At 44.8% G+C, this 27,240-nt stretch overlaps 2 protein-coding genes across 8 annotated transcripts; one reads left to right on the forward strand and one right to left on the reverse strand.

Annotated features, from left to right (window-relative positions):
* Positions 1–977: 977 nt before the first annotated feature.
* On the reverse strand, positions 978–8,034 carry vgll4l (vestigial like 4 like). Of its 4 annotated transcripts, XM_037482057.2 has the most exons (7): positions 7,941–8,034; positions 7,203–7,439; positions 4,428–4,520; positions 2,801–2,924; positions 2,461–2,704; positions 1,883–1,964; positions 978–1,733 (listed from the first exon to the last, which is right to left on the reverse strand). In XM_037482057.2, the coding sequence occupies exons 2-7, from the start codon at positions 7,381–7,383 to the stop codon at positions 1,432–1,434; spliced, it is 1,026 nt and encodes a 341-aa protein (XP_037337954.2). In that variant the 5' UTR covers positions 7,384–7,439; positions 7,941–8,034; the 3' UTR covers positions 978–1,431. The 4 variants fall into 4 exon arrangements, with proteins under 4 accessions (XP_037337954.2, XP_037337957.2, XP_037337956.2 ...); XM_037482060.2 differs by lacking the exon at positions 7,203–7,439 and having other exon boundaries at positions 7,941–8,011; XM_037482059.2 differs by lacking the exon at positions 7,941–8,034 and having other exon boundaries at positions 4,428–4,782; positions 7,203–7,854.
* On the forward strand, positions 7,371–16,837 carry syn1 (synapsin I). 4 transcript variants are annotated; one of them, XM_037482053.2, is made up of 14 exons: positions 7,371–7,506; positions 7,920–8,302; positions 9,164–9,221; positions 9,418–9,509; positions 9,685–9,841; positions 9,950–10,039; positions 10,464–10,526; positions 10,607–10,749; positions 10,841–10,915; positions 10,998–11,100; positions 11,188–11,325; positions 12,072–12,141; positions 12,236–12,734; positions 13,681–16,837. In XM_037482053.2, the coding sequence occupies exons 2-14, from the start codon at positions 7,932–7,934 to the stop codon at positions 13,814–13,816; spliced, it is 1,995 nt and encodes a 664-aa protein (XP_037337950.2). In that variant the 5' UTR covers positions 7,371–7,506; positions 7,920–7,931; the 3' UTR covers positions 13,817–16,837. The 4 variants fall into 4 exon arrangements, with proteins under 4 accessions (XP_037337950.2, XP_037337951.2, XP_037337952.2 ...); XM_037482054.2 differs by lacking the exon at positions 7,371–7,506 and having other exon boundaries at positions 7,932–8,302; positions 13,719–13,857; XM_037482055.2 differs by lacking the exon at positions 7,371–7,506 and having other exon boundaries at positions 7,932–8,302; positions 12,236–12,738; positions 13,719–13,832.
* Positions 16,838–27,240: the final 10,403 nt, after the last annotated feature.

A 27,240-nucleotide genomic window follows, 5' to 3' on the forward strand; every position in this document is an offset into this window, starting at 1 on the left:
TGCCCCTGTTTAGGTGGAGCGTCACAAAGAAAATGCTGTACTTCATGTGAAATGTATACCAGTATCAAAATTAAAAGTAAAAGTCATAACCAGCAGTTGTGTCTTGTGTTTAAATGGACTTGGTGTTGAGATCTGTTTGATGTAAACTTCATGTTGCTCTGCAGATTATAGGAGTCTTAGTCCAGTTGTCTTAATCTAAACCACTAAATGGCTTTTGTTTACACAATTAATGCTTTACCTTAAATATTTTATGTAAAAACACACTACTTTACCTCATTTTACCTCCTTATTTGCAACATTCGTTTTCCATTGTCCTGCGTCCACATGTCAGAACATTACGGCAATTACCACATGTTTGAAATCACTCTATGTACAATTTAAAAGAATTGGATTTGGATTTATTTCTTATTTCTTAACTAGCTCGCCATTTATAAAATTAGGCAAGATAGAACATGCAAATAAGTAACTGAAGAACTCTGTTGGTTCTCATGCAAAGGCCTATACTAGCCCAACCCTTCCTACTCCTCTTCCCTCCCTCCTATCCCTTGCCAAACAGGATCTGTAGGATCTTACAAAGTCATTTTCTCAGGAGACAGGAATGTCAGAACACAAGACCCGGTACCTGCTGCAACATGCACCCGACATTCCCTCAGACTTCCCAGAAAAAGTCCCAAGAGTGTTGCTCATACATCCAGTTAATATACGCTTGGTGTGTTGCAACAGCTCTCTGTGTAAATGCTGTGTGTGCTCCGGACGTGGTGTAGACGCACACTGACTCACAACTGAAATTATGTAGTCTGGTACACAACCCTGCCCAGTTCTTGGGTGTCCTCCAGTAAATGACCTTCAGGTTTAAAAAGAGTTTTATTCTTTTGGGGTCATCCTTAGCTTTTCCCTCTGACAAGTCAAGCAAAAATATGAAAGTTTATACTTGTAATTTCATATTTGTGTTATTTACAAACCAGAAGACACACAAACCTATTCAAGTTTTTATTTTTATTTTTAAAAATCTCCTTTTTGTACAGCGGATCGGCGAAGTCGAGTAACCCAAGTGGATTCTGAACATAAATATAATACAAAGAAATTGTGGCATTCATTAGATAAAAAAAACGTCACAAAGAAATGTTAAGGATTATTTGGCTGATTTTTAAATCATCCCATATCACCATCAACACTATCTCAGGTACTCAGACGCTATCGACAAGCAAAATACACAAATGTAACAAAACACGGACATCCCAATTATTGCTACATTCATCTGCATCAATGTGTCTATAAATTTGGAAACACACAGGTCCAAATGGACCTGAATCTGCTCGCTCGCCCCAAACAACACCAGCACGGGGGCGTTTCCGCCGCTCCACAAGCAGAGCTGCACGCGGTAAAAAGTAAAAAGTCACTTTCGTCCCAGATCGGAGGTCGTTTCCCCCTTTAATTGAGGGACCAGCGGCTGGGGGTCCGCGATGAGCTGCTGGAGGACCCTCTGTGAGACTGGTTGGGGCTGTGGCTGTAGGTGGGGGAGTAAGTGACACTCGGGCTGCTGGGAGGTGTGGAAGAACAGGAGGAAGACTTGGATTTGATCTGCAGCCACTTGTCCCCCAAAGCCTTGGCGAAGTGGTCGTCGACAGACACGCTGATGGAGAGCTCCTGTGAGCGGTCCTTCTGGTAGTTCGCGCCGAGGCTCCTCTGGAAATGCTCGTCCACCACGTGGTCATAGTTGCACCCGGAAATCACTGGGGAAGCAAAAGGGATGAACAAGCGAAGGGAATGAATAAACAGTGAGTCAGGAAAAAGTGAGCGCTATCGGCATCGTGATGAGTGTGTGACGATCAGGGAGGGACCGTCTGGCACGTGAGTTCATTGCCGAGGTTGTGAAACTGACCTGATGGAGGAGTCCTGTGGAGCACGGATCTGCAGGAGGGGGTGCTCGATGAGGAGACACAGGTGATCACAGAAGGACGCATCTGAAAAAGTAGAGGCATCAGAATAAATTTAAAAGACCATAACCCTTTTTTCCTGCATTTATAACACAGGAGCTCACTTTTCAAAAACATTTCTTCATCACTGACAATTCTTACTTTCATCTAAACCCTCTCTGTGCACAAACGTGTATACCAAGTTAAATCTGAAAACAGAATCATTTGAACCGGCTGGGTTTGCCCATAAAAGTCGGATTATTTCCAGTGCGGTGGCATATGCAGGTCAAAGAGAGAGAGAGAGAGAGCGGTCTGTTTGGTCTTGTTGATAGAATTCCTCGCTCCATTGCTCACATTTTGTTCCTGTATGCTGCTGGGTTGCATAGCTTGGGACACGCTTAGGCCTGTTAACCCTCTTGGAAGTAAAACGCCTGTGCCGATGTATTCACTGGCTACAGATGGGAGATGCACCCCTGCTGTGGGGAGCCTGGAGCTACACCAACAGCTCAAATAATCACAGCCTTTGCAGCACTGGTTAAATTACCTGGATTTGAGCGGGAGCAGAGCTCTTAGTCTTTTCCTCCGGGCTTTCGGGCTCTTTTCTTGGTTTCTTGATGAGAGCGAGTGGTTCATCCATGACTGGTGCGTAGTACATGTGGGCGGGCGGAGGGCTGGTGGGGCTCGGGGCTGGACTCCAGGCGGATGGGGAACTCTGGGGCCGGTTGAACCCCACCGGTACTCCTCTCTGGGCGGCTTTGCCACTGTTTCTGCTCAGGGCCCGCTCTCGCCTGAAACATGCATTCGTTGGACATGTTACATCTCTTCAAGATCAATGAATCGTAAGCGTGATATTGAATGCCTTTTGTAAACATGAAGGAACTAACCGTTCCTCCAGTGTGAGACCTCTCTCGTGGCTTCTCTTGCGTTTGACTGGAAGCACCACGGGGACTCGGGCACGGTCATTTGCAATGTGTCTGAATCTGTCTTCGCTCCTGAGGTGGGGCTGACCTGAAAAAGGAAAATAAGTGGAAACATTAGAATAAGAAGCTTTGAAATTGTTCAGACTTTGGGTTGATCTGCCCGGACTAAATGTTACTTCACAGAAATGGCCATTTACTGGAAGTTATGATGTTACTACAGCGGTAAAAAGTGAGTGGTAATGACTAACTGCTTGTTTTGACATAAACCTGCATGACTACTACTATTCGTGGGAATTTTTTTTTTTCTCCACCGTTAATTGTAAACTCCGTTAAGTTGTAGAACTCGAACTACCAGATCAGTTAGGTTTACTACATCACACAGCTGATTCAGTAACGGTAAATGTTGTTTTTCTGCATGAGGTTGGCACTGAGCCCGATCACCCAGCTAAAAGGTCACAATCAACAGGTTTTTGTGTGAAGGGCTGCCACAGATCTGAAAGCTTTGAGTCTGTGAAGGACCCTGATTTGGGCGGCAACCATTTGCAAAAGGGCCCATCGCAGTGAACTCCCACATTCTGGATTTTTGCAATTACACGAGTTGAAACACATTTACCAGACGCTGCTGATGTCATTGTGGAGTTGAATAGGAGAAATGCAGTGTATACAACATAAACCCACAAAATGATTTTCCATGAGGGACGGCATCTCCGTCTATTAAATTAAATCCAAGTTTTTACTTTTTGCCTATTGTGGCTGCAGCAGGAAGCTCACGTGTTCAAAAGTACTGCATTTCCAGTTCAATTGAATTTGTAAAGGCAACATAATTAAACTGTTGCTCATTGTTTGACTGTGTGCTCAGTTAGCACTTGAAAACCCACATGGATGTTGAAGTCCTTCAGAGCTCCTTGAACTGTATTCGAATCACAATAAAATCAGACAATGATGTGATTAAGTGTCTTGAATGGCAAGACAATGAAAGTTGCCCCTTGTTTTCATATGCCAAGTGCTCGTTCCAATTCGCATTTATGGTGACTTCACACAGGGTGCCATTGTGGAGGGGCAGGTAGAACCACACCTATGCTGATTTTCTAGTGCCTCGGGCATGGATATTTATTCCCTGTTTGCCTGACCTTCTGTTTTGCTGTGTTTACAGAAACACAGCATAGTAACGCAATTCACACAATCTCTAACTAAGTAAAAGTATGAATATCCTTCATTCTGTTCGTCAAGAAGATTCCCTTTTTGAATCCCACCGAACTTTTCTTTATGAAAAACACACTACTATTACTATTTAAAAAAGCATTTCACAAAGTATATTTTAAAGTTGAATGTAGCTGTAAACGTTGATCTTCCATTTGACTGCCATCACTTTCAATTCTTTGCGTTTGACACTACATTTTAATTTAGACCAGAACAAAGGAACGCATGTAAGGAACTTTTTAAAAATCACACAATATCCAAACATATGAACAGAATTGACAAAAATAATCTTAAAGCACAACCACAGAGACATCGCAAAAAGGTAACACAAGTATTCCCTATCATCAAGCAACACGAGGGAAAGAAAAAAGATCCATATAATCATGCTCACCTTCTAAAATGTAAACCTTGAAGCCACTGCTCATCCTGGTAATGTACTGGAAATTGGCCACAGCCATGGCTCCCTGTCTTTGTCTGTGGGAAGCTAACTAGCGAAGAACAACGTGTCTGCTGGAGCTCACGGGACACAATGTGCCTCAGTTGTAGATTGGATTGGACAGGTAATGAGATTCTAAGCTCTGGGCTCCGACAGGTAAAGCATCAGGTGAGTGTAGATAGGTGCAGCGGGCCTCCTTATGACTCACTCCTTGCATTCGGATTGGCTACCGCAGAGGCCAATCAAAAGCCCTCATTCACCCTGGGTTGTTATTGTTCTACAGGTAGAATGAACTCACAGGTAGTTCAGTCTAAGAGGTAGAGAGTGTGCAGTGGCTAAATGTCATTGTACCAAAGAAACCACACTGATTAGACAAGCTTTTGCGACATTAAACACTCTCTTTTGCACAGGCACAAACTTCTTTTGATCATTATTCAGCCGTTCACACAACTTCATGGGTTTACCCCTGGAGCGAGGGAAGCGTGCCTTTTGTTTCACCCGTTGCGATCGCCACCTGTCCCACTCCCCTCCCCCCCACGCCCCTATTCTGCAATCTCACCAAACTGCATTTTTTCGGAGCTCTCAGCCCACCGGAGCTCCAGTCATTCCACTGACCTGCCCATACACGCAGGCAGCTGTACTGAGTGCCTGCCGCGCCAGTAATCCAAAAGGCTTTTGTTGATGGCCAGACAAAGACTCCTTTCTGAAGTTCTGAGAATGACGCTGCCATGAGAACAATCTTGCCCGAGGAGTTTTGCCACTGGAGGAAGGACTTGAGGCCACTGGAGGCCACTCACCTCGGCTATGCCGTGGCGTTGGTTATTGTCCGCAAGGAAAATGATCAGGAGTGTGATCAATATGTTGATCAACATGTCAATCATTTTGAGTGTATTTGGATATTTGGGGCAGTGCATGGTGCTTTGGAATCAAGAGAAATGCCCCCTCTGCCCTACCCTGGCTTACACACACCTCTTTGATTCTGTTTGATACAGAATTGACTGATTGTGGTGGAAGCTGCTGGGGCTGCACATATAAAGGACTAAATGTGACCACGTACATGAAATGCGCTGCATGAACTCAATTTAAGCTCCACACTGCCCTCCTACGTCAGTACACTACAACAACATCAAAACACACAGCAGGTTACTCCATATTATCAATAAGAGTTAATGTGTCACAATGAAGTTGCTTTATTTCCTCTAAAAGGATAATGTGTTGTCTTCTATCCACTAGACTTGAAAAAAAAAACTAGACTTTTAAGATGCAAGGAATCTGGGTTTAAAATGATTGGAATCTCAGTGACTGTTCGAGTTTTGCAACAATTCTTTTTACAACTACCTCAATTGTCTAGAGTTTCAAGGTTTGACCTCGTCTCTGCAGCACAATACTATTTCATTTAAATTGGTATTTTAACACACAATTTGAAAATTGGGATTTAGCTGAATTGACTATTAATTGTTCAGCCATAGAGACATCATTATCATAGCTCAGACAGGATAAACCTGCTTTTTTGGAATTTTCCTAATTTTGTTTTGTTAAAATGAATATTTGGTTCTTTTTAACTATTGATGCATTGCCAAATTCTGGAACAACGTATCTAATGTTCCTTTTATAATGTAAACTTTTGAAACAAATGTGTTATTTTATTTAATGCAGACTATTGTTCTTTATGATGAACACAGTTCTGCTGGTCTTGTGAGATTTAGAGCACCATTAGATGACTTTTACAGGAACAACCTTTTAACATATTTGCTATAATCCGGACGTTAATACAAGGAAACAGACGGAGAGACTGAAAAACCAGGTTCCTCTGCTGCTTTTTAGTGCTCCTAATGGCATTTGTAAGATTCCACTGCACCTTCGAAAGAAATGACACGTCGATATGTCTTTCACGCAGCTGTCAATCATTACTTGTGAATTCCAATCAAAATGTCAGCCAGATGACACTCAGTGGATTTACTTGTTTGTGGACGATGTTTGTTACCTGGCAGCCTTTGTAGTATTTTGACACTAGGACAACAGGCCAGAAGTGTGTCACTGATGCATTATTGAACACAGAAGGATGCAACATCACATCAACACCTGTAAGCATCCCATGGAGCCACAGCGGGCTCATGTCTGACGGAGCGACACCCTGACACTCTCATCAGCACCACCATCATATCCCAATAGAGATCTACGTCAAGTCAACGAATCACAGGCTGAACAGTACAGGAAGTTAAAATTCTGTGTAAGAGCTTTCATGGCTTTTATTTTTTTTTTTTTTTTTTACCAAAGCTGGATTCTAAATGCTTGTATTGTACAAGTATTGTAGTATGTATTGTACTATAAACCTCCATATATTTAGTTTACAATGAGATAAAACATGAGATAAAACATACAAAATGTAATTTATTTACAATGCTGTATGCATAAATATTGGTTTACATGACTTAACTTAAAAATTATCTGTCATGATTTCAGCACTAGTTTGATTTGAAGTAAACTTCTGGAAAATGGTATTATTCAGCAAAGGTGCTGAGAGAATAAAAATAACTTTTATCTAAATATGTGATTATGGTAATACATTTATTTCCATCTGTAATTAAAACAAATTATCAGAATGAAGAATTTCTAACCGTTTGATTACAATTTCAACACTGATATCCCTCTATGCTTCCTCTTAGCGGGGGCAAAACATAAAAAGTAATTTTAAAAAATGAAATAAGATGCCGTTATGTTGCTTTTAACCTGAAAGCATCGCCCGGAAGTTGCGCTGCACACGCCACCTGTCTTGACTCTCGTGCAGCTTTGCAGGCCACCTTCCTTGAGGTTGACTGGGAGTGACGCAGGACAGACGGAAAAAGAAGAGTAGGGCTCGAGGGTAGGAAAGGAAGAATGGTGGTGATGCTGGAAGGACTGTAGCTTCCATTTGAGAGGTTCTCACTGCTTTACCCACTGCAACCTAGTATCCTATATTTCGGTTTCCTGTGAGAGACAATAATTAGCATCATCTCCTCATCTTTGGGGCGGATCAGGTTGGATACACTCCCAGGTAGGCTTCATCGTTCCTTGATATTAAAGTACTGTGGTGGCTGTTTGGATAGGCGTGGTTTATTTACACAGGCCAGATAGTAATAGCAATATTAATCATTTAATACATGAGTCAATCACACGGACCCTTCTTTTTTCAGCTCTTATCAATTATCAATAGCTCCGGCTTTAAAGTCACGATTCCTTATGTAATTAGATATAAGAAATCTGCCTCCAATTGATAACGCAAGACCTGCTTCTCTTTAGGTTGCGTTGATCCCCGCCCCTGCTCTAAAGGAAAGTCGCCTTGTCGTTCCGTTTGGTTACTGAACACCAAGCTGCATCCGGTCGGAAGACATTTGGACACATCTCTCTCTCTCTCTCTCTCTCTCTCTCTCTCTCCCTCTCTCTCTCTCTCTCTCTCTCTCTCTCTAGAACGTCTCCATCATGAACTACCTGCGTCGACGACTCTCGGACAGCAATTTCATGTCCAACTTGCCCAATGGCTACATGACCGATCTCCAACGCCCCGACGCGCCGCAGCAAAGCCCCGCAGTGTCGCCCGGCCCGACGGAGAGGCGGCAGTCCGCCGGCCAGCCGCTGCCGCAGCAGCAGCAGCAGCAGCCTCCGCCGCAGCAGCAGCAGCAGCAGCAGCAGCAACCCGGAGGTGGAGGCTCCGGCTTCTTCTCGTCTTTATCAAATGCTGTTAAACAGACCACGGCTGCTGCGGCTGCGACCTTATCCGAGGCGGCTGACCGCGCAGGGGTCTCCAGCAGTGCCAAGATCCTCCTGGTTATCGACGACCTGCAGACCGACTGGTGAGAGAGCCGCGCGCATTACCTGCGCGGTGCCTTATCGTCTAGACCAGAATGTGTGCAGACCGTGGGCTGCAGTTGGCCCCATATCTAGAAGGTCATGTAATTCAGCCGGTGCTGTGAGATATATCACTTGTATATCTCGTTGGCTTAACCCTTGTGCACACGTGATTATTTAATGATAGTGCCATGGCACACGTGCAAAAGTCTGAAGGCAGAGAAGCAATTTTCCATTAGGGTCAGCTGTATTGCATGTTGCTAATGCTTAACATCAGGGTCAACATTTAAGGGCTGATGCCACACTGAGTATGCAGGCGTTTTCAAATGGAGTGGATGTGAGTGCCACTTGTGCACAAGAACGAAATGCATGCATCATGGTAAGTCCAGCCTCCTCAGTGTGCATTGTGCGTGCTTGTTGGAGCATGGGGCACACGCAAAGGTGATACAACACTGCACTCTTGTTCCAAAATGACACCCAAAGGTGATACTAAAAGATGTATATGCATTATCTTGTCAAACCCCTTCTCTCTCACAGAGAGTGTGATTCTCACACTTTTTGTATATTTAATTGAACACAGTGGGTGTAAAAGGCATGGACCGTGCAGCATTAATCACCAACAGATGAATCGCCAGCAGTAACACAAGAGCATCAAATATACTGCCATTGACATATTACTTTATCTGGTGCAAAGTAGCCTTTTGTTTCATTGAATTCAACGTCATGTACTTGACAAAACTGCATAAGTGTTCTTCAAACGCTGAAAGAAAATATCATCTGTTAATTATAGGACACATCTGAAAAATGACATTTGTGTGTATTTAAATCGAACAACAATGGGATTCCAATCTTCCTTCCACATGCAGGGTAAAGGTCTTCAGGGGAAAAAAGGTCCACAGTGAATTCGACATCAAGGTCGAGCAGGTACACATTGCCATTATCCGTACTCTGTCTTTGCTCCTGAACATAGAAAACAACCGGACCAGTTGAAATAAAGCAACTTCATCCTTGTGACCAAACTGTGAAATTCAGATGAAGTCTGCCATCTCATTATTGCACCCTGTTCTATGAGGCTCATTCACTGCAGCTGTCCTTGTTGCTTGGATTCTTTTTTTTTTAGGCAGAATTCTCGGAAATCAGTCTGGTGGTGAATTCCACAGGCTCTTACAACGTGGACATTGATGCAATCAGAAATGGGCATAAGGTTACTAAGTAAGTACTCTGCAAAATATTTCTAGTTAAAAAAAGTTTGAAAGTGCTCCTGCTGATTCAAGGTTTAATGTTGAAATCTGCTGAATTTCCACTAGATCGCGAATGGAAAGGTCACGTGAGGCTTCAGTTTGTCTGGCAATGCAGTTTAATATTTTGCTAATGTCCTCACACCCAGATCCTTGAAGCCAGACTTTGTGCTGATTAGACAGCATGCCTTCAGCATGGACAAGAATGGAGACCACCGGAACATAGTGATTGGACTGCAGTACGCTGGACTTCCGAGTGTGAACTCTTTGCACTCTGTCTACAATTTCTGTGACAAACCATGGGTGGCAAGTATTATCAATGAATTCATATGAAAACCCTATGACGCGATTCTCTCTGCGTAGAAATATGAAACTTACATTGAAACAGAAAGCGAACATTTGTGCCCATTGCAGTTTGCTCAGATGTCCAGAATCTCCAAGCAACTGGGCCCACAGGAGTTCCCTCTGATAGAGCAGGTTTACTACCCAAACCACAAAGAAATGGTAAGTTCTTTTCCATTTGCCGTGATTCTCTCTCTCCTATCTGCTTCACATACTAGGAGGGTAATTTCACTTCCATGTCAGTACTCCAGCTCGTGTAGCTGCTGAGACCAATATCATTTTCTGGGATGTGTGTGTGTTTTTTTTTTCTTCCCGCGTTACTGGCAGAGTTCTTGATTATTCGTCTGCCAAGTCAGTGACATTACGGCGACATTGAGTCTGTTACTGCACAGCAGTCATCTCCACCCCTGCCGCCACAGGCTGACAGTACCGGGCTGGCTTTCAAGTCGTCAATATGAATCAGAGTCGCTTGCTGAAATAGAGGGCGGGTTGCTTTATGTCATTCCTGTTTGACAGAAGAGCATGAAAAAAATGGTGTTTTAGTAATGTGATATGATGAAAATAATTTAATAATATTTTGTTACAGATTACCTCCCCTCGCTTTCCTGTAGTGGTGAAGATGGGCCATGCCCACTCAGGAATGGGAAAGGTAGGACCGGAGTGTTCGACACAATATCCCCTGGACCCATATATGCCTGTTTATTTATATTTGTACCTTTGCCACTGCAGGTAAAAGTGGATAATCAATATGATTTTCAAGACATTGCCAGTGTTGTGGCCCTCACCAAGACTTACGCCACATCCGAGCCCTTCATTGATGCAAAGTATGACGTGCGCATCCAGAAGATTGGCAACCATTACAAAGCTTACATGTGAGTTGCTGTCAAAGAGCCAAAAATCACACGTTATTATAACAAAGGAAAGTGGTTAAGGAGCATTAATGAATGTAATTCTTACACACAGGAGAACATCAATTTCTGGCAACTGGAAAACCAACACTGGCTCATCCATGCTTGAGCAGGTGGCCATGTCAGACAAGTAAGAGCTCATAAATGCAGAGATGAGATTTGGAATTATGTCTCACTGCCGTATTACAGGTCTGTTTAACATGCTTTTACAGGTACAGAATGTGGGTGGACTCTTGTGCTGACATCTTTGGAGGGTTGGATATCTGTGCTGTGGAGGCACTACATGGGAAGGATGGCAAGGACTACATCATAGAGGTACTTAAAGGCTGTATAATCAAATCAATGGGTTATTTTTCTGTTATCATGGTCAATTAATTAAATGTATTACGCGCGTTTTTTTAGGTTGATGACTGTTCGATGCCCCTAATCGGGGACCAGCAGGACGAGGATCGTGTTCAGATTGCAGAGCTGGTGATTTCTAAGATGAACCAGGCTGTTTCACGCACTTTGAGCTCCTCCACAGCAGGGCAGCCAGCACAGGTGCTCAAACAGCACACTCTTTTTTCATCCAGTAATCCCTCACCTGTCTTAATTTTACACACATATCAGTAAAATAATTCAGGTCTGTTTTAATTTAGCGTTCACACTATTTCTATGAACATCAGGCACCTATGAGAAAACATAGGTAATATGCACTGTATATACTGGATACCTACTGCAGACTACTAGAAACAGAACATGAGTTAATACATGCTGAAACACATTCATGTTAATTTTATGTGGTGCTAAGCCATGCAAGCCTTTCCATATTACAGTCAGGACCTTTAGGTGGGCAGACGGACTGCAACCATACCTCAGGGAAATTTCTGGAACTGTCCGTTGGTGGAAGCATTGGAAAAAAAAACATCGAAGACCTTTCATGTGTTTAAAAAAAACGGAAGTATTATTTAGCATTCCAATACTTATGGAAACTAGATTTATATTTATCCATGGAACAATACTTAATAAAACTCAGTCCGGCAGTATTTTCAGGTGCATTGAGTGAGCTGAGGTATTAAAGTAACTGTTAAGGATAGATGTCAGACGGTTCAAATAATTGAGTTTTATCTGGGTAGATGTGGAGCTTTTTCTCATGTGTGGGTCATCAAGAAACCAAAAATAAATGAAGTGAAATGGGCAAAGCACTGATTCTGTTAATATATAATTTATCATTAGATAATTTATCTGTCCTTTCTTGATTGATGCACATTCACCCTCTGCCCGTGTGACCCTTGTGTGCTTTGTAGAAAGCAGTGTCTCCTCAGCCTGTCTCACAGACCAAAGTGCCGCAGGCTCAACAACGCCCCTCACCTCAAGGTATGAACTTAACTCTTTATGTCTCGATTTCGTCTCTCTTTATGTCCACGCCTAAACAAGGATACCATTTGCTTGATCCTTTTTTCCCCTGTAGGTGGTCCCCAGCAAAGTCCCCCATCTCAGCAGCGCCCACAGCCTCAAGGCCAACCTCCCGCACAGGCCCAGCAATCTGCAGCGAACCCAGCAGCAGGTGACCCCGGCGCTCAAGCTAAGGCTAACCAAGGCTCTGCAGCCCAAGCACGGCCCCCAGGTCAGGGATCCCCCCAAGGCCAGAGGACTCCCTCTGGTCAGGGCTCTCCTCAGCGAAGCCAGGGCGGTTCACCTCAAACTCAGAGGCAACAATCCGCCCCCCAGCAGCAGAAGCCTCAACAGAGGCCAGCGCAGCTTCCTAGACAGCAGTCACAGGGGGCAGCGCAGCAACAGAAGGCTCCCGGCCAGCAAGGTCGCCCTGCAGGACCCACCACCCAGCAGCCCCGATCTGCTGCTCAAGGCCACGGGGGCCCGGGGGGACGACCCCCGCTGCAGCAAAAGCCTCAGCCACCAAGTAAGCCCAGTCAGGACAACCCAGCTATGGGCGGCTCTCCACATCTAAAGTAAGTAAGTGTGTACAACTAATGATTGCCGATCAGTTTCCTCTATTTTTCTCCAACGTTTTGTCAGCATTTGGACATGCATGAGAATATGGGAAATTTCTTCATGCACTTTTTTTGACAAACAAATCCCTTGAATGTGCATGATTTATTGATTCTTAAATTTTCAGTCCTTGAGCAGCAGCAGAATCTCTGTTGAACATGTCATACAGTACATTATAATAACAAGAAGCTGAAGCTAGCTTGCAGCTGTTTATAACCACGATGAATCTTTCCTATACAACACGATCCATATAGTAGAAAACCGGTTACACATTTTTGCAATTTGGAATAAATGTTTTCTTTGTGGATAGAAAAAAAGTAACCATTTTGAACCACTACATCAAACATGAAAAATAGACTGTATTTCATATAGTCAAAATTATTCCTAACCTAAATAAAAACAGAACAGAAGATATATTTTAACACTCGTTTACTACTTCTTACAACTTTTAAGGCTCATCTTGATATAGAAGCTCTCAAAGCTATACAGGCAAATTCAAAATGCAGCTGTATGTGTTAAATGCGTTAGACAGTTTTTGCTGTAAAAGTATAGATATTTCTACTCTAATTGTTGTTACCTTCTCCAACTAATGGCTTTCATGGACAAATGACTCATACGATAGTGATTTTGGATTATATTATAGTATGCTCACTTAGCCATAACAAACTTGTCTTCGTCTCTATTCATCCAGAAAGCCATTCACAACATCTTATCAAAGCTAACTCAAATGATAAGGCAACACTGAATGGCCATATATGGAATGCTTTCATCATTTTCTTCGGAGCCCTTTTCTCCCTCCTCTCTCTCTCTTTTTCTCCGTGCTCCATTTCTTTTCATTCCATGGATTCGCTGCATGACTTTAATAGCCTCTTCCTCTCCTTTATTGCCATTTTCCTCTCCTTATAGCAAGTCCCAGTCTCTTACCAATACCTTCAACATTCCAGAAACCCCAGCGCCACCAGCCAGCCTTAGCCAGGATGAGGTGAAGGCTGAAACCATTCGAAATCTACGCAAATCTTTTGCCAGTCTCTTCTCAGACTGAGAAGGCCAACCCCCCCCTCCCCCTCCCCTCCCCCCACTCACTACTCCCCCCTCTCCCCCTTCTGCTCTTCTCCTACTGACGGAAAGATGGACAGGCGAACTGAAGGAAAGTTACCCCCAGCGAACAAGGACCAACGGGATCCAATTCATGTACATTGACAATGATATGAAAATGTACACATGACACACACTGCCTAAATAGATGACACCTTTTAAAATGAACAAAAAGTAGAAAACACAGTTAATTCTGGCTCTGATATCTGAAACATGCCTTGCCTCGCCTCAAGCTCAAGTAGGTATCATCCACCGATTGTGGTACAAAAAAACATCAACGTTGTGTATGCATGAATTCACACACGCAAAGATGTGAAACTAAAGAACAAAATTTAACTCCCACTTTTCTGTAGGCGCACTGAGATCATTGTGATCTTATGTTTTGGTCGTTTGGCCGACCAACTGATAGAAACTGTAAGAAAATCAGAAGTGGAAGAGTGCTTAATATAATATTTTATTTCATAAAAAAGCATGGCCCTCCCTAGTGTTTTCCCAAAATTGATAACATTATATATTTATGCCAAACATAATACAACAGTGAAAATACAACATATTTTAATATAGAACTTGCTAAAACTGATATTATACCTTGTGCATATAGCAAAATGCATCTCTATGGCACAGATTAAAAACACTTCTTTTTGATTAACTAACTATTTTATCTATTTTTATATTGATCTCACATGAACAACATATATGACCTATTATAGGCACGGGGTAAGGCATAACAAAAGAACATTCTCTACTCTTCCCAAAATACAACACTGCACTCTCTTTGCAAAAATGAAGAGTTACAATATCCTTTTCTGACCCTTTTCCACCCGAGAATCATTTCTGAAGCGTCCTTAACACGGCACACAGCTGCACACGTGGGATCTCCCGTATGAGTTAATGCTAGATCTGTTTGAGCTGTTGACCGCTCACGGTGATGTCTTAGCTGCATGTCATCAGGAGGCAATGGTCACGTTTTCCAACCCCTGACATTGGCGCTTGTAAATGTGTTGTCACATGTAGTTGAATTAATTAGTAGAGTAACCTAGTAGGTGTCGTAAGTTTGTTGTTGCTGCTACTTCCCCCCCTCCCCACCCCTCCCCCGCACAAAATCAAAAGCTCTCCCCCTTGAATGCATGGCAAGAACGTCGGATCAAATGGAGTTGTCTCAGGGATTTCCACTTGATTGTGACACTTGTATGTGGGTGAGGGTCTTCCATTGCGGTTTTATTGTGCTTGTTTACTAAAGCATGCATTTCAATAGGGTGGAATATTTCTATTATTTAAAATGCATTTGCACACAGAGAATACTGCAAAATTATACTTGAATACAGTGACATTGACTTATGTATTAAGTCTTTATTTTCAGGTTAATTCATCTGCGACTTGACAAAACAACAACTCGGTGGTCCCAACCTGGGGTGCTGCTGAGTGTGTGACAGGTGTGGCACAGAGGGAAACAACATAGGCAGGGTTTGCAACTGTTCAGGTACAGATGTACAACATGTGATTATTTACAGACCCTTGATTCCATTGCAATGTAATGAAAAAGCTTCTTACTTTGAACTAGTTCCAGATTGACATTAAGTTAGTGGTTTATTTTGGGAGTTAGTTGATGCATTGGGATTTTGCACTCAAGTAACTCTAAACCTGATTCTGTTTCATACAATGCAGATGTTCTGCTTTCATGCCCCTTGGTTTTCAATGAGTTTTTAGTCTGTAAAAGGACTGGATATAAGAAAAAGAAAATAATGTTAAAGTATAGGAGTGTTAAACCGGGTGTGGCCCTGCGGTAGATTTAGTACTTCCTGCAATCTTGCTTGCACTCTCAACATTTTCTTTTATCACTGCAGAAAGTCTATTCTGTTTCCAGGCACTAAATTGTCTTCCAGAAGGAGTGCTTTACATTTGAATGTCAACGTAGTATGGCAATATCGGGCTTTTCTGGAGAAGACCCAATAGCCAAAAGTAAAGGAACCTTGGTTCCGCTGCAGATTCTTCATGCCGCTTTTGTTTTGTGTAGCCACAGTGACCCCTTGTGCTCAATGGTGCATAAACGTGTGAATGTTGTTCTGTAACTGGTCAAACCAAATAGATGTGTTGTACAAAGCTCTGAGTGAGTCATCCCCTGCTGCTATTTGTGCTCGTTGATATTACGTGTGTCTGTGAAGTTTTTATTTCTTCATTCTCGGTTCTTTATTTGAACTATCTTTACACACCTATTTTTTTCCTAAGAGGCAGGACTATCTGGGGCTTGTAAGCTTATGCATTAGTGATTCAGGCCTTCAGTTTTTTTATTTTACAGTTACTCAGTTTCAGTGCATGACTGTTTGATCTATTGTAGAACAGCCCAAAGCCAAGAGCATCAGCTGTGACAGCAGCTTTGTGTGATTGTCACACTGAGTGTAATTTATGAAAACGAGCCATCACAATAAGCCTGGATGGTTAACTTTGGAATATGTCATACTGTGGTTCAAAGGCCTGCTGGCCATTATAAGACACCATTTGCCATGGCAACTCCTGAGACTGACAAGATGATGTGACAGTAGTGCAAATAAATAACTGGTTGTATGTTTTTACGTTTTTTAATATTCACAGATGTTTTTTTCTTTTGTAAAGGTTTACATTATTTATGGTGGATATATCTGTGAATGTACTTTTTTGTTACAGTCAATTGGATTGTTTTTTATATGCATTGTATTACCATGGTGGAAAGATGAACTCTTTTTAAATTTGAGTTAAACTGATTGTCAGTTGATGCCTGCCAGATTTCATAAATGTAAAGTGCAAGAATCAAAAAGCTAAGGTTTTTTGTCAATCAACAAATTAGATATTGCATAATGTAGATCATGGTGGAATTGAATCAATGTAAAAAAAATGTGTATTTAATGTTATATGCAATGTAGCTATATTATGTGAAAATGAGTGAAAATGTGATTAAAACATGCACATGTCTAATAAAGTCTGTGAACAACAATCACTGTTTTCATTGTTATTGACTGAATATCGACTTGTAACACATGGTATTTCGGGTTTTGAGTAGTTCCTGTTGTACAGAATATAAATCCCTCGAGACAAAAATTTATGAAAATAAAAGACCTGACATAACATTGAAAGAGCAATTGCTGCCCCATGTGCCATGTCGAAGTGTCCCTGAGCAAGACACCCAACCCCTAATTGCTCCCCAGACAAAATGTGACGCACAGGTCATAATGCCATGTAAGTCGCTTTGGATAAAAGCGTCAGCTAAATGACATGTAGTGTAATAAAGTAATTATTACTTTGAGTTGTGCTTGATTTGCTTGTATTATTGTATAATGCAAGTGTTTAAAAAGAGAATCTAAAATTTGAAGTTAGGAAGGAGTGAAAAAGGTCCCAACCTTTTCAACAATAAAAACAGTGTTTTGTGCAGATGTTGTAATAGCAGTCATACTTATGTGACCACAAGATGGTGTAGGCCTACACTTTTGAATTCTGCTCGACATTACACTTTATGTAATCATTTTACAATGGAGTAATACCAATTGTATGTCTTTTTGATCAAAATAATTCAATAAAATACATTAAAATAATATGTATTCTAAGTAGTTTATAGAATCATTTGCTGGATTCTGAACAACTGAACGTGTGTCCCTATCAAAACAACTTCTGTGGTATTTGCAATTCATGTTATTTTTTCAAAAATGTAATGATTTTGTGACATGGGATTTCTCTGACTATTCAGCAATTGCCCCATTATTAGGTTGCTAATATTTTTTTATAATACATTTTTATTGGAGAATTGTCTCCTTCTGTATTAGAGATAGTAATTAAATATTGTGTCTACAGAAAAGTGAATTTTAATTACAGGATTTTGAGTCATAATCACATTGAAAACCCAAATAGCAATGTGTGCATAATCCTATTCAGGCACATATAAACAAATAGCTTGCTGAATACTACTCATCTTATTTCATCTTACCTTTTATTATTTAAATTAGGGGCTCGTTACTACTACTTAAGGAAAAACTAGTTTATTATGTTCCAAAATATCTTTTGGAATTAATGTGGGGTAAATGTCTAATTCAGCTGTAGCTGAGAGATTCAATTACTATGCAAGCTCTACTCAGAATAATGCCTGTGTTTTTTTTTTCTAAATCACTGATCTACAGCAGAAACAGTTTAAAATAACAGATTAATATTTGCTTTCCCTAATCCAACTTTAAAATGACTTAACACGTCTAAATATTTCAGCTGGCTCCGGTGGCAGTGAGGGAGAGAGCTTTATTTTAATCCCCAAATGAATCAATTTCTATTTTTCCCTGAAAGTTTTCATTGCAGACAAAAGGTTTCTGGAGTGCAAAATTGGATTTTGCACTCCAGGATGTTATATAGCAGTCTGCTCACAAAAGGTCAGTGTGGTTTTAAAGGCTGTCTGCCTGCTTTTATCTAGCTGCTCAGTGGCCCACGCCGTTCTCTCCTTGCAAATATAGGTTTGGTCAGCAGTTCTGATGCTCATCTGATCAGGACAGACATAACTTCTCGTTGAGTACGCTTTAGAGGATGATTACATTCTTCTTATTTTGACATTTAAAAAGTCAGCCTCATTACCACATACCATTTGCACATTTTGATCATGCACTCGCAGAGGGACTTCGGTATCTTAAAACAGGACAGCAGGCTGTTATAACTGCACAGCAAAAGAGTTAATTTTGTACGAAAGAGTTGGACTCATTATCCAGTGTCAAGATCAGATTCATTTGCAACACTAAATAGAGTTATATTAACTCTTTGATGGGATTGAAATGTAACTGTACAGTGTAACAGTTCTTGGTATCAGGCTTAACTCCATGTAATATGCTGCATGGATAGGAGAGAGTGTGTCAGGAACCACAGGGTTGTTGGTTCAAACACTGGCTTTCCCATGTCCCATGTCAAAGTGTCCCTGAGCAATAAACCTAACCCCGAATTTCTCCCCCGGCTAATATGTAAACACCATGTGTTAGAAATGCAATATATGTTGCTTTTGATAAAAGCACCATCTTATAGTTCAAATGTAATCTCACAGGGTCAATTTAAGTCTCTGCAATTCGCTGTGTGTCTGGTAAACAACATCATCCACTCACAAAAAAACAATAGAAATTGTGATTTTCTACCACTAACCACTTCTACCACTAAGTCATGCACTTGAGCTGTTGTGTAATCATACAACTTCTATGACTTTGCAGGTCACAAACAAAGAATTCAAGGTCAGTGCCAGCAATAGTCGTGTTCTGTTATGGGAGGGGCGCTCACAACTTCTTCTCTGAGCAAGGATATTTAAAGATCTGACCCATTTAAGCAGCCTGCGGGGAGCCGAGAGCACAGGTGCATCTTGATGGCTGCAAATGTTAAGCGGAATGCGTAATTATATACATTAAGTGTCAAAAACGATTTTGCATTTCGTTTGATGGGATGCGCAAACCACGCGAGATCTGAACTACCCCTGTCACATTTATTTCTCTTATTTAAAACATGTGAAAGGTTACCGAGTCATTCTTTAATGGAGGAAAAAGAAAAGCTAATGTCAGTGTACAATTCAGTTGTTCTTTTCAGAAATCAGATGATTGTCTGGGTAGTAGAATGGGAGGCGGTGGCTGTTACAGCTGTACATGCCCCTGCAGCTTTGCACAATTAGTGCAACTCGGTACTACGTTGCATTGTGCTGCTGTGGGACGGAGAGCGAGAGCTATCCATATTTAGAAGGACTTCATTGATTCTCACTAACCAAGGCACAAACGATGGGTTGTCTGTCATCATCTTGAATAGCGGGGACCTTAACGACAGCCCCGCTGTCACGTTCCTCTGATGGAACCCAAACGCAGACCAGACCAGATGGGTTTGAGGTGAAAACAAAGAGTCTTTATTGACACAGTGCAGGAGTAGACCAACGTGTAGAATGGCGAGTCCAGGTGAGGTGGTGGGGTGGAGGCGTCCCCGTGGCCAGGTGCGGTTGACGGCTTTCCCAGGTGCAGAACTAGAAAACAGGACAAAAGACAAGTTAGTGTTCCTCAAGGGGATTCTCGGGATCTCAGTAAGTAGCGGTGGTAGCGAATGCAGGCACACGTACTACTTCGTCTAACAATCCGGCAGGGACTGGATGTCGGTCTCAGCTTAACTAGGGTGGCTAATCGTGATCAGGTGTGTTGGCTTGATTGGCCGCAGGCCTGGAACTCTCCGCCTCTCCACGTTGCTTGGCAACCATGAAAAACAACATGGAAACATGCTCAGGGAGCTGGGGTCGTGACAGTACCCCCCCTCCGACGGACGCCCCCGGGCGGACCACCCGGTGCACCGGGGTGGCGTTGGTGGAACAGCCGCAGCAGGTCAGCGTCCAGGATGTGACGCCGCGGAACCCAGCACCTTGCTTCTGGACCATAGCCCCTCCAGTCCACAAGGTACTGGAAACCCCGCCCTCGTCGCCGGGAGTCCATGATGCGTCGCACCGTGTAGGCAGGACCTCCGTCAATCGTCCGAGGGGGAGGAGGCCGAGAGGGAGTGGGTAGCAGGGGACTGAGCAGGACCGGCTTGATGCGGGATACATGAAAAGCAGGATGTACCTTGAGGGATTTGGGAAGCCTCAGCCGGACAACTGCCGGGTTGATGACCCTCTCTACTTTGAACGGACCAATATACTTGGGGTTCAGCTTCTTGGATTCAGTTCGCAGTGGAAGGTCCCGGGTGGCCAACCAGACCTTGTCCCCCACCTTATAGTGGGGTGCGGGGGAACGGCGACGGTTGGCCTGGGCCTGGTACTGACCAGAAGCTCTCAAGAGGGCTGCCCTGGCCTGGTGCCATGTCCGGTGGCAGCGCCGGAAATGAGCCTGGACCGAGGGAACCGCAATCTCCTTCTCCTGCGAGGGGAACAACGGGGGTTGATAGCCGTATAGGCATTGAAAGGGCGACATACCTGTGGCGGCGGTAGGGAGCGTGTTGTGGGCATACTCAGCCCAAGGCAGGCGGGAGGACCAAGTGGTGGGGTTAGAAGAGACCAGGCATCGCAGTGTTGCCTCCATCTTCTGGTTGGCCCTCTCCGCTTGGCCGTTGGACTGGGGGTGGAATCCGGAGGAGAGACTGGCAGTGGCGCCGATGGCAGTGCAGAATGCTTTCCATACCGCCGATGTGAATTGGGGACCTCGGTCGGATACAATGTCCCTCGGCAGACCGTGGATCCTAAATACCTCCTTGACCAGGATAGCAGCAGTCTCTGTAGCTGAAGGTAGTTTTGGGAGGGGCACGAAGTGTGCAAATTTGCTGAATCTATCAACTACGGTTAGAACAACTGTGTTACCTTCAGACAGGGGAAGACCGGTTACAAAATCCAGAGCCAGGTGGGACCAGGGCCGCCTGGGAATTGGTAGAGGGTGAAGTAGTCCTGCACTGGGTCGATTTGTTCCCTTATTCCGTGCACAGACTGGACAGGCAGCGACAAACCCCTGAGTGTCCTTTCCCATGGCTGGCCACCAGAAGCGTCTGCGCAACAGCGCCATGGTACGGGCCACGCCTGGATGGCAAGCAATCCTCGAGGCGTGTGCCCACTGGAGTACCGCCGATCGAAGGGGTTCGGGCACAAACAAACGACCCGGTGGGCCATTACCTGGACCAGGTTGGCTCCGAAGGGCGGTCTTTACCTCCTCTTCGATCCTCCAGACTACTGCCCCCACCACGAGGCTCCGGGGTAGGATGGTCTCCGTCCTGGCCCTTGTCTCCTCGGTCCTCGCGAATACCCGGGACAGCGCGTCCGCCTTGCCATTCCGGGAGCCTGGTCGATACGTGAGGGAAAAGTTAAAGCGACCAAAAAATAAGGCCCACCTGGCTTGACGAGAGTTGAGACGTTTGGCCGATTGTACGTATGCAAGATTCTTGTGGTCGGTCCAGACGATAAATGGTTGTTCCGCTCCCTCAAGCCAATGGCGCCACTCCTCCAAGGCAAGCTTGACGGCGAGTAGTTCTCTGTTCCCCACGTCGTAGTTTCTCTCTGCTGGGGAAAGACGACGAGAGAGAAAAGCACACGGGTGGAGCTTACCATCGGCAGAGCTACGTTGGGACAGGATGGCGCCTACGCCAACCTCAGAAGCATCCACCTCCACCACGAACTGATGTTTGGGGTCCGGCTGTGTGAGAATGGGTGCCGTGGTGAACCGGTGCTTTAGGTCCCGGAATGCTCTGTCCGCCTCCGGGCTCCAGCAGAAGGGCCTGGCACTGGACGTCAGGGCTGTCAACTGGGCGGCAACCCGGCTGTAGTCGCGGATAAACCGGCGGTAGAAATTTGCAAACCCCAGGAACCTTTGGAGTTGCAATCTGGTAACAGGCTGAGGCCAGTCCAGAACCGCCCTCACTTTCTCGGGATCCATCCTCACTTGTCCCTCCGAAATGATGTATCCAAGGAATGATGTTGTGTGGGCGTGGAAGTCGCACTTCTCCGCTTTAACAAAGAGGCGATTCTCCAAAAGGCGTTGAAGGACCTGCTGGACATGCTGGGTGTGGATACTGTAGTTCTCCGAGAAGACCAGTATGTCATCCAGGTAGACAAATACAAAACGCCCAATCATGTCGCTAAGTACCTCGTTTATCATCCTCTGGAATACTGCAGGAGCGTTAGTAAGGCCGAATGGCATGACTAGGTACTCGAAATGGCCCATGGGGGTGTTGAACCCAGTCAGCCATTCGTCCCCCTCTCTTATTCGGATGAGGTGATAAGCGTTGCGGAGATCAAGCTTTGTAAACACTGAAGCGCCCTGCAGGGAGTCAAAGGCAGAGTTCATCAAGGGCAGCGGGTACTTGTTCTTGATTGTTATATTATTCAAACCCCGGTAATCAATACAAGGCCGAAGGGACCCATCCTTTTTACCCACAAAGAAGAATCCAGCCCCTAGGGGGGAAGATGAGTGACGAATTAGGCCCGCTGCCAGGGCATCCCTGATGTAGGTCTCCATGGCCTCGCGCTCCGGTCGGGAGATGCTATAGAGGCGTCCCTTGGGGAAGGTGGCGCCAGGAATCAGGTTGATTGCACAGTCATAGGGTCTGTGAGGAGGAAGGGCCAGTGCCTGTTGTTTACTAAAAACCTCACCTACGCTGTGATAAACCGTTGGCACCAGAGTCAAATCCGGGGGGGGGGAAGACACCACCTGGCGGGGAATAGAGTGGGAGCAAGCCGATTTAAGACAGTTAGCATGACAGTGAGTACTCCAACTAGTTACCTTGCCTGTCACCCAATCCAGGGTGGGGTTGTGTTTCCTCAGCCAAGGGTGACCAAGAACCAGGGGCATGCGTGGTGAGGACAGGATGAAGAAGGAGATGTCTTCCGAGTGGTTGCCCGATAACTGCATCTTCACTGGCTCCGTTCTCATGGTTACCCGTGCTAGTAGTCTGCCGTCGAGGGTGGTCGCTTCCATGGCCTCCGGAAGTTGTTCCTTGGAGAGCCCCAGCTGTTCCACCAGACTAGCATCGATGAAGCTGTCATCTGCGCCAGAGTCAACGAGTGCATTGATCTCCACAGACTGGTCTCTCTTGGTGAGGGTGACAGGAAAAAGGGGTCTGGCACGAGGGGAGGGGGTCTGAGTGGTTTGGCTCGCTAGAAGGCCTCCCAAACTTAGCGAGCCCGGGAGTTTCCCTGGCGCTGAGGACAGGAGGCGATGTAATGGCCCGTGCGTCCGCAGTAGAGGCAGCTCCTGGTATCTCGCCGCCGCTGACGCTCTTCAGTGGACAACCCATGTCTGCCCACCTGCATTGGTTCAGGGTCAGGCAGTCTCACCTCCCTTGTCTCACTAAGTGTCGGGCGATTGGGGTGCTCTGTGCCTTGAAAGAAATTGGGTGACCGTGGATGGTTTGGCAATCCCAACCGTCTCTCCCTTCTTCTCTCCCGACATCTATTATCCACCCGGATGGACAAGGCCACCAGGTCGTCGAGATTCTGTGGCTCAGGATAGGAAATTAACTCGTCCTTCAGTGGCTCTGTCAACCCCTGGTAGAACACTGCCTGTAGGGACTCGTTGTTCCACCCACTCTCTACAGCCAATGTTCGGAATTCAATCACATATTCTGCCACGCTGCGGTTTCCCTGACGCACAGCGAACAGGCGCTTTGCTGCATCCTTACCCCGGGTGGGGTGATCGAACAGCCTCCTCAGCTCTGCCGTGAATTCCGGGTAGGCGGTGGTACAGGGGTCTCGTTGCTCCCAAATAGCCGAAGCCCACTCCAGCGCCTTTCCCCGGAGCAGCCCAATAACAAAGGCTATCTTAGCCTTGTCCGAGTGGTAGGTTTGAGGTTGGAGGTCAAAAACCAGACCGCATTGTAACAAGAAGGATCTGCAACCTCCCAGATCTCCCTCATACCTCTCAGGTGTGGGCACCTTGGGCTCTCGGACCGATGGGGAAACTTCTCCAGCCTCGACCAGGGCTGGGGGTGATGCAGTTGGCGGAGACGCAGCGGGAGCATTTAGCTGGACCTGAATGGCAGACAAGCTGGCAGATAAGGCTTGTACCGACGACATGATCTCCTGTAGGGCGGTGCTGTGTTGCCCTAACAAATTTCCTTGTAGGGACACCGCATGGCTCACAGAGTCTAGATCCGCTGGGTTCATGATGGCCGGATTGTTCTGTCACGTTCCTCTGATGGAACCCAAACGCAGACCAGACCAGATGGGTTTGAGGTGAAAACAAAGAGTCTTTATTGACACAGTGCAGGAGTAGACCAACGTGTAGAATGGCGAGTCCAGGTGAGGTGGTGGGGTGGAGGCGTCCCCGTGGCCAGGTGCGGTTGACGGCTTTCCCAGGTGCAGAACTAGAAAACAGGACAAAAGACAAGTTAGTGTTCCTCAAGGGGATTCTCGGGATCTCAGTAAGTAGCGGTGGTAGCGAATGCAGGCACACGTACTACTTCGTCTAACAATCCGGCAGGGACTGGATGTCGGTCTCAGCTTAACTAGGGTGGCTAATCGTGATCAGGTGTGTTGGCTTGATTGGCCGCAGGCCTGGAACTCTCCGCCTCTCCACGTTGCTTGGCAACCATGAAAAACAACATGGAAACATGCTCAGGGAGCTGGGGTCGTGACACCCGCACTATAAAACCTCCTGCTGACCTCAATCACTGAAAATCTGAGGAAACTAAATGTAATAAAATTGCATTGTGATGCCATGTCGTTGCATAACAATAAAATAGTGACAATGCACAGCCACACCTAAAACACACCGTCACGAGGCCTCGGAAAGAAACTGCACCCACAGAGAGGCCCGTCTCTTCTTTCTAAATGTGTTTCGCCTTTAATAAACTCACACACATGAGTGATTCCACTGCCAAAATGGCAGATGACGGAGGATGAGGGAAGAGCGCGCAGTAAAGATTTAATTAAGACTCACCATGGGATGTCTTACTGTGACTCCAGAGACCAGGACAGAGGAGTTTGTGTTTGCTCAGTGCAGCTGTGAATAATATCTACACTGTTCTTACATTGACCTACATGTACTGGGATCTGCCTGCACACGTCTTTCTTCCTGTCTTATTTTGCAGTGTGGGGCTGCCAAGAGGGGCCTCCTTATGGTGGACCTTGTGCTAACTTGTCTAAATTGTCCATCTTTGCTGGACATCATCTGGGCCTGTGGAGATATCAACATATATTCACCAAACGTGCATCACTGTGAAACTACACTGCTCAAACCACAGCGCGGTACATTTGCAGATTGTTTAAGCTTTACAAGCAATTTTAACCTCCCTTCATCCTTGTGACGTACATTTTAATGGTTCCATGAAAGACTCCCATCAGCACTTTACTTTATTCCCTTTGAAATCAATTCAACCTCTCTTGCTCCATCTCAGTGTGGGTTACCATGGATACCGTTCCCAAATGGTTTGGCTCGTACATGGATTTGTTTATGAGTGTTACTTGCACTAGATTTTAATGTTCTTTTTGTGTGCCGCCAAAGTAAACATACTTAGAGAATTAAGCATTAACAATTACATTGAAATGGTTATTATTATAATTATATTATATTCCTTGAAGACCAAGAGCATTAACGTTACTTTAAAGTTTCTACAGTGCGGGCATTTTTTGCAAACATTTTCTTACACAACACGATGTATTAGCTACATAACCACATGAGTGTCTCTAACTCAATGCACTCTGGAAAGGATCTGCCGCGTGTATTCTAGTACGATCCACCGGGAATCAGAAATACGCCAACGTGGATTCTTCGGTGGAGCCAAAAGAGCATCTAAATACTTCACTTTGCTGCATCTAAATCGTGACAGAAACACGTGGTCCGCATATGCACTGCCACCACTGTAAATCATGTCTGGGGCAGCAAGTTTGGGAAGAGAGGATTGAGTGGATTAATTTGTTAAGAATTTAATCAGGGTTCATTCGGGATTAAGGGAAAACTGGGTGCTTCTCTCGAGAATCTTCAAATTCACAGCTGCTGCATTTCACTACATCTCTAAGTAGTAGAGTATGTACATATTTCACACAAGACATGCAAAGGTCTTTAAAGACCTGAAGGACGCCCCCTCACTCTGACATATGTCTATTTAAGAGGTCTGGCTTTGTGTCTTAGTGAAACAGTCCTGCTAAAATGCGTTTTCCTCAACATTGCTGTCTGATGTATTTTTCATGTTTCCTCTGACAGGTCATAAGAGTCCACAATAACCCGAGATGAGAGTTGCTTTGTGTTAGCCTGCCACACTGGCTATTTTGGGCTGGACTTTGTAAGACGTGGAGTTTGGCTGCATCCGTGCATCTCTTACATAATTCCCTCTAATGGTAACACACCAAGTCCAAAAGTCCAAAAGAACGTTTGTAGGGAGTAAGTTAACTGAAAGCAGCTGTAGATGTTGTGTCATCACGAGCGCGGAGCAACGGCAAATCAGAAAGTCCAGATTCTTCCTTGTGGCTCATCGTAGCCGATATGTCAGAGCAGCATGAAAGCTATAGTCGGAGCAGTGGAGCCGTAGTCAAACAGGTTTCTGCTTTAATGTTGTTACTTTGCGTTGGTAAAAGCTCGATTGATCCCTGTCAGAGGGGCCTCTAATCAACAGAGGGCCATTGATTTCCACTCCACGGAGCCTAGAAGGTGCCTAGGACACCTGCTAGCAGCCAGCTGACAGACACTTATGCCGGCTAACCAACAGCTGACACACACTGATGCCAATGCACTGTGTATGAGAGGGTGAGTCACTCGTGCTCAGATAGATCTTCGCTCTCGGGATGTTGGATGCCGCACAATGTGAGATCCTCTGTTCGGTCGTTCTGAATCATATCTCACACACGTGGTGTGTCACAGATGGAGACCCGGTGAGCCGTGGCGTTTTGTAACGGAGGACGCACGCAGGGAAAGTATATATAAAAACGTGTGATCGTCTACTATGCGC

This window comes from Pungitius pungitius, chromosome 5 (assembly GCF_949316345.1).
Source record: "Pungitius pungitius chromosome 5, fPunPun2.1, whole genome shotgun sequence".
In the NCBI taxonomy this organism is placed as follows: Eukaryota; Metazoa; Chordata; class Actinopteri; order Perciformes; family Gasterosteidae; genus Pungitius; species Pungitius pungitius.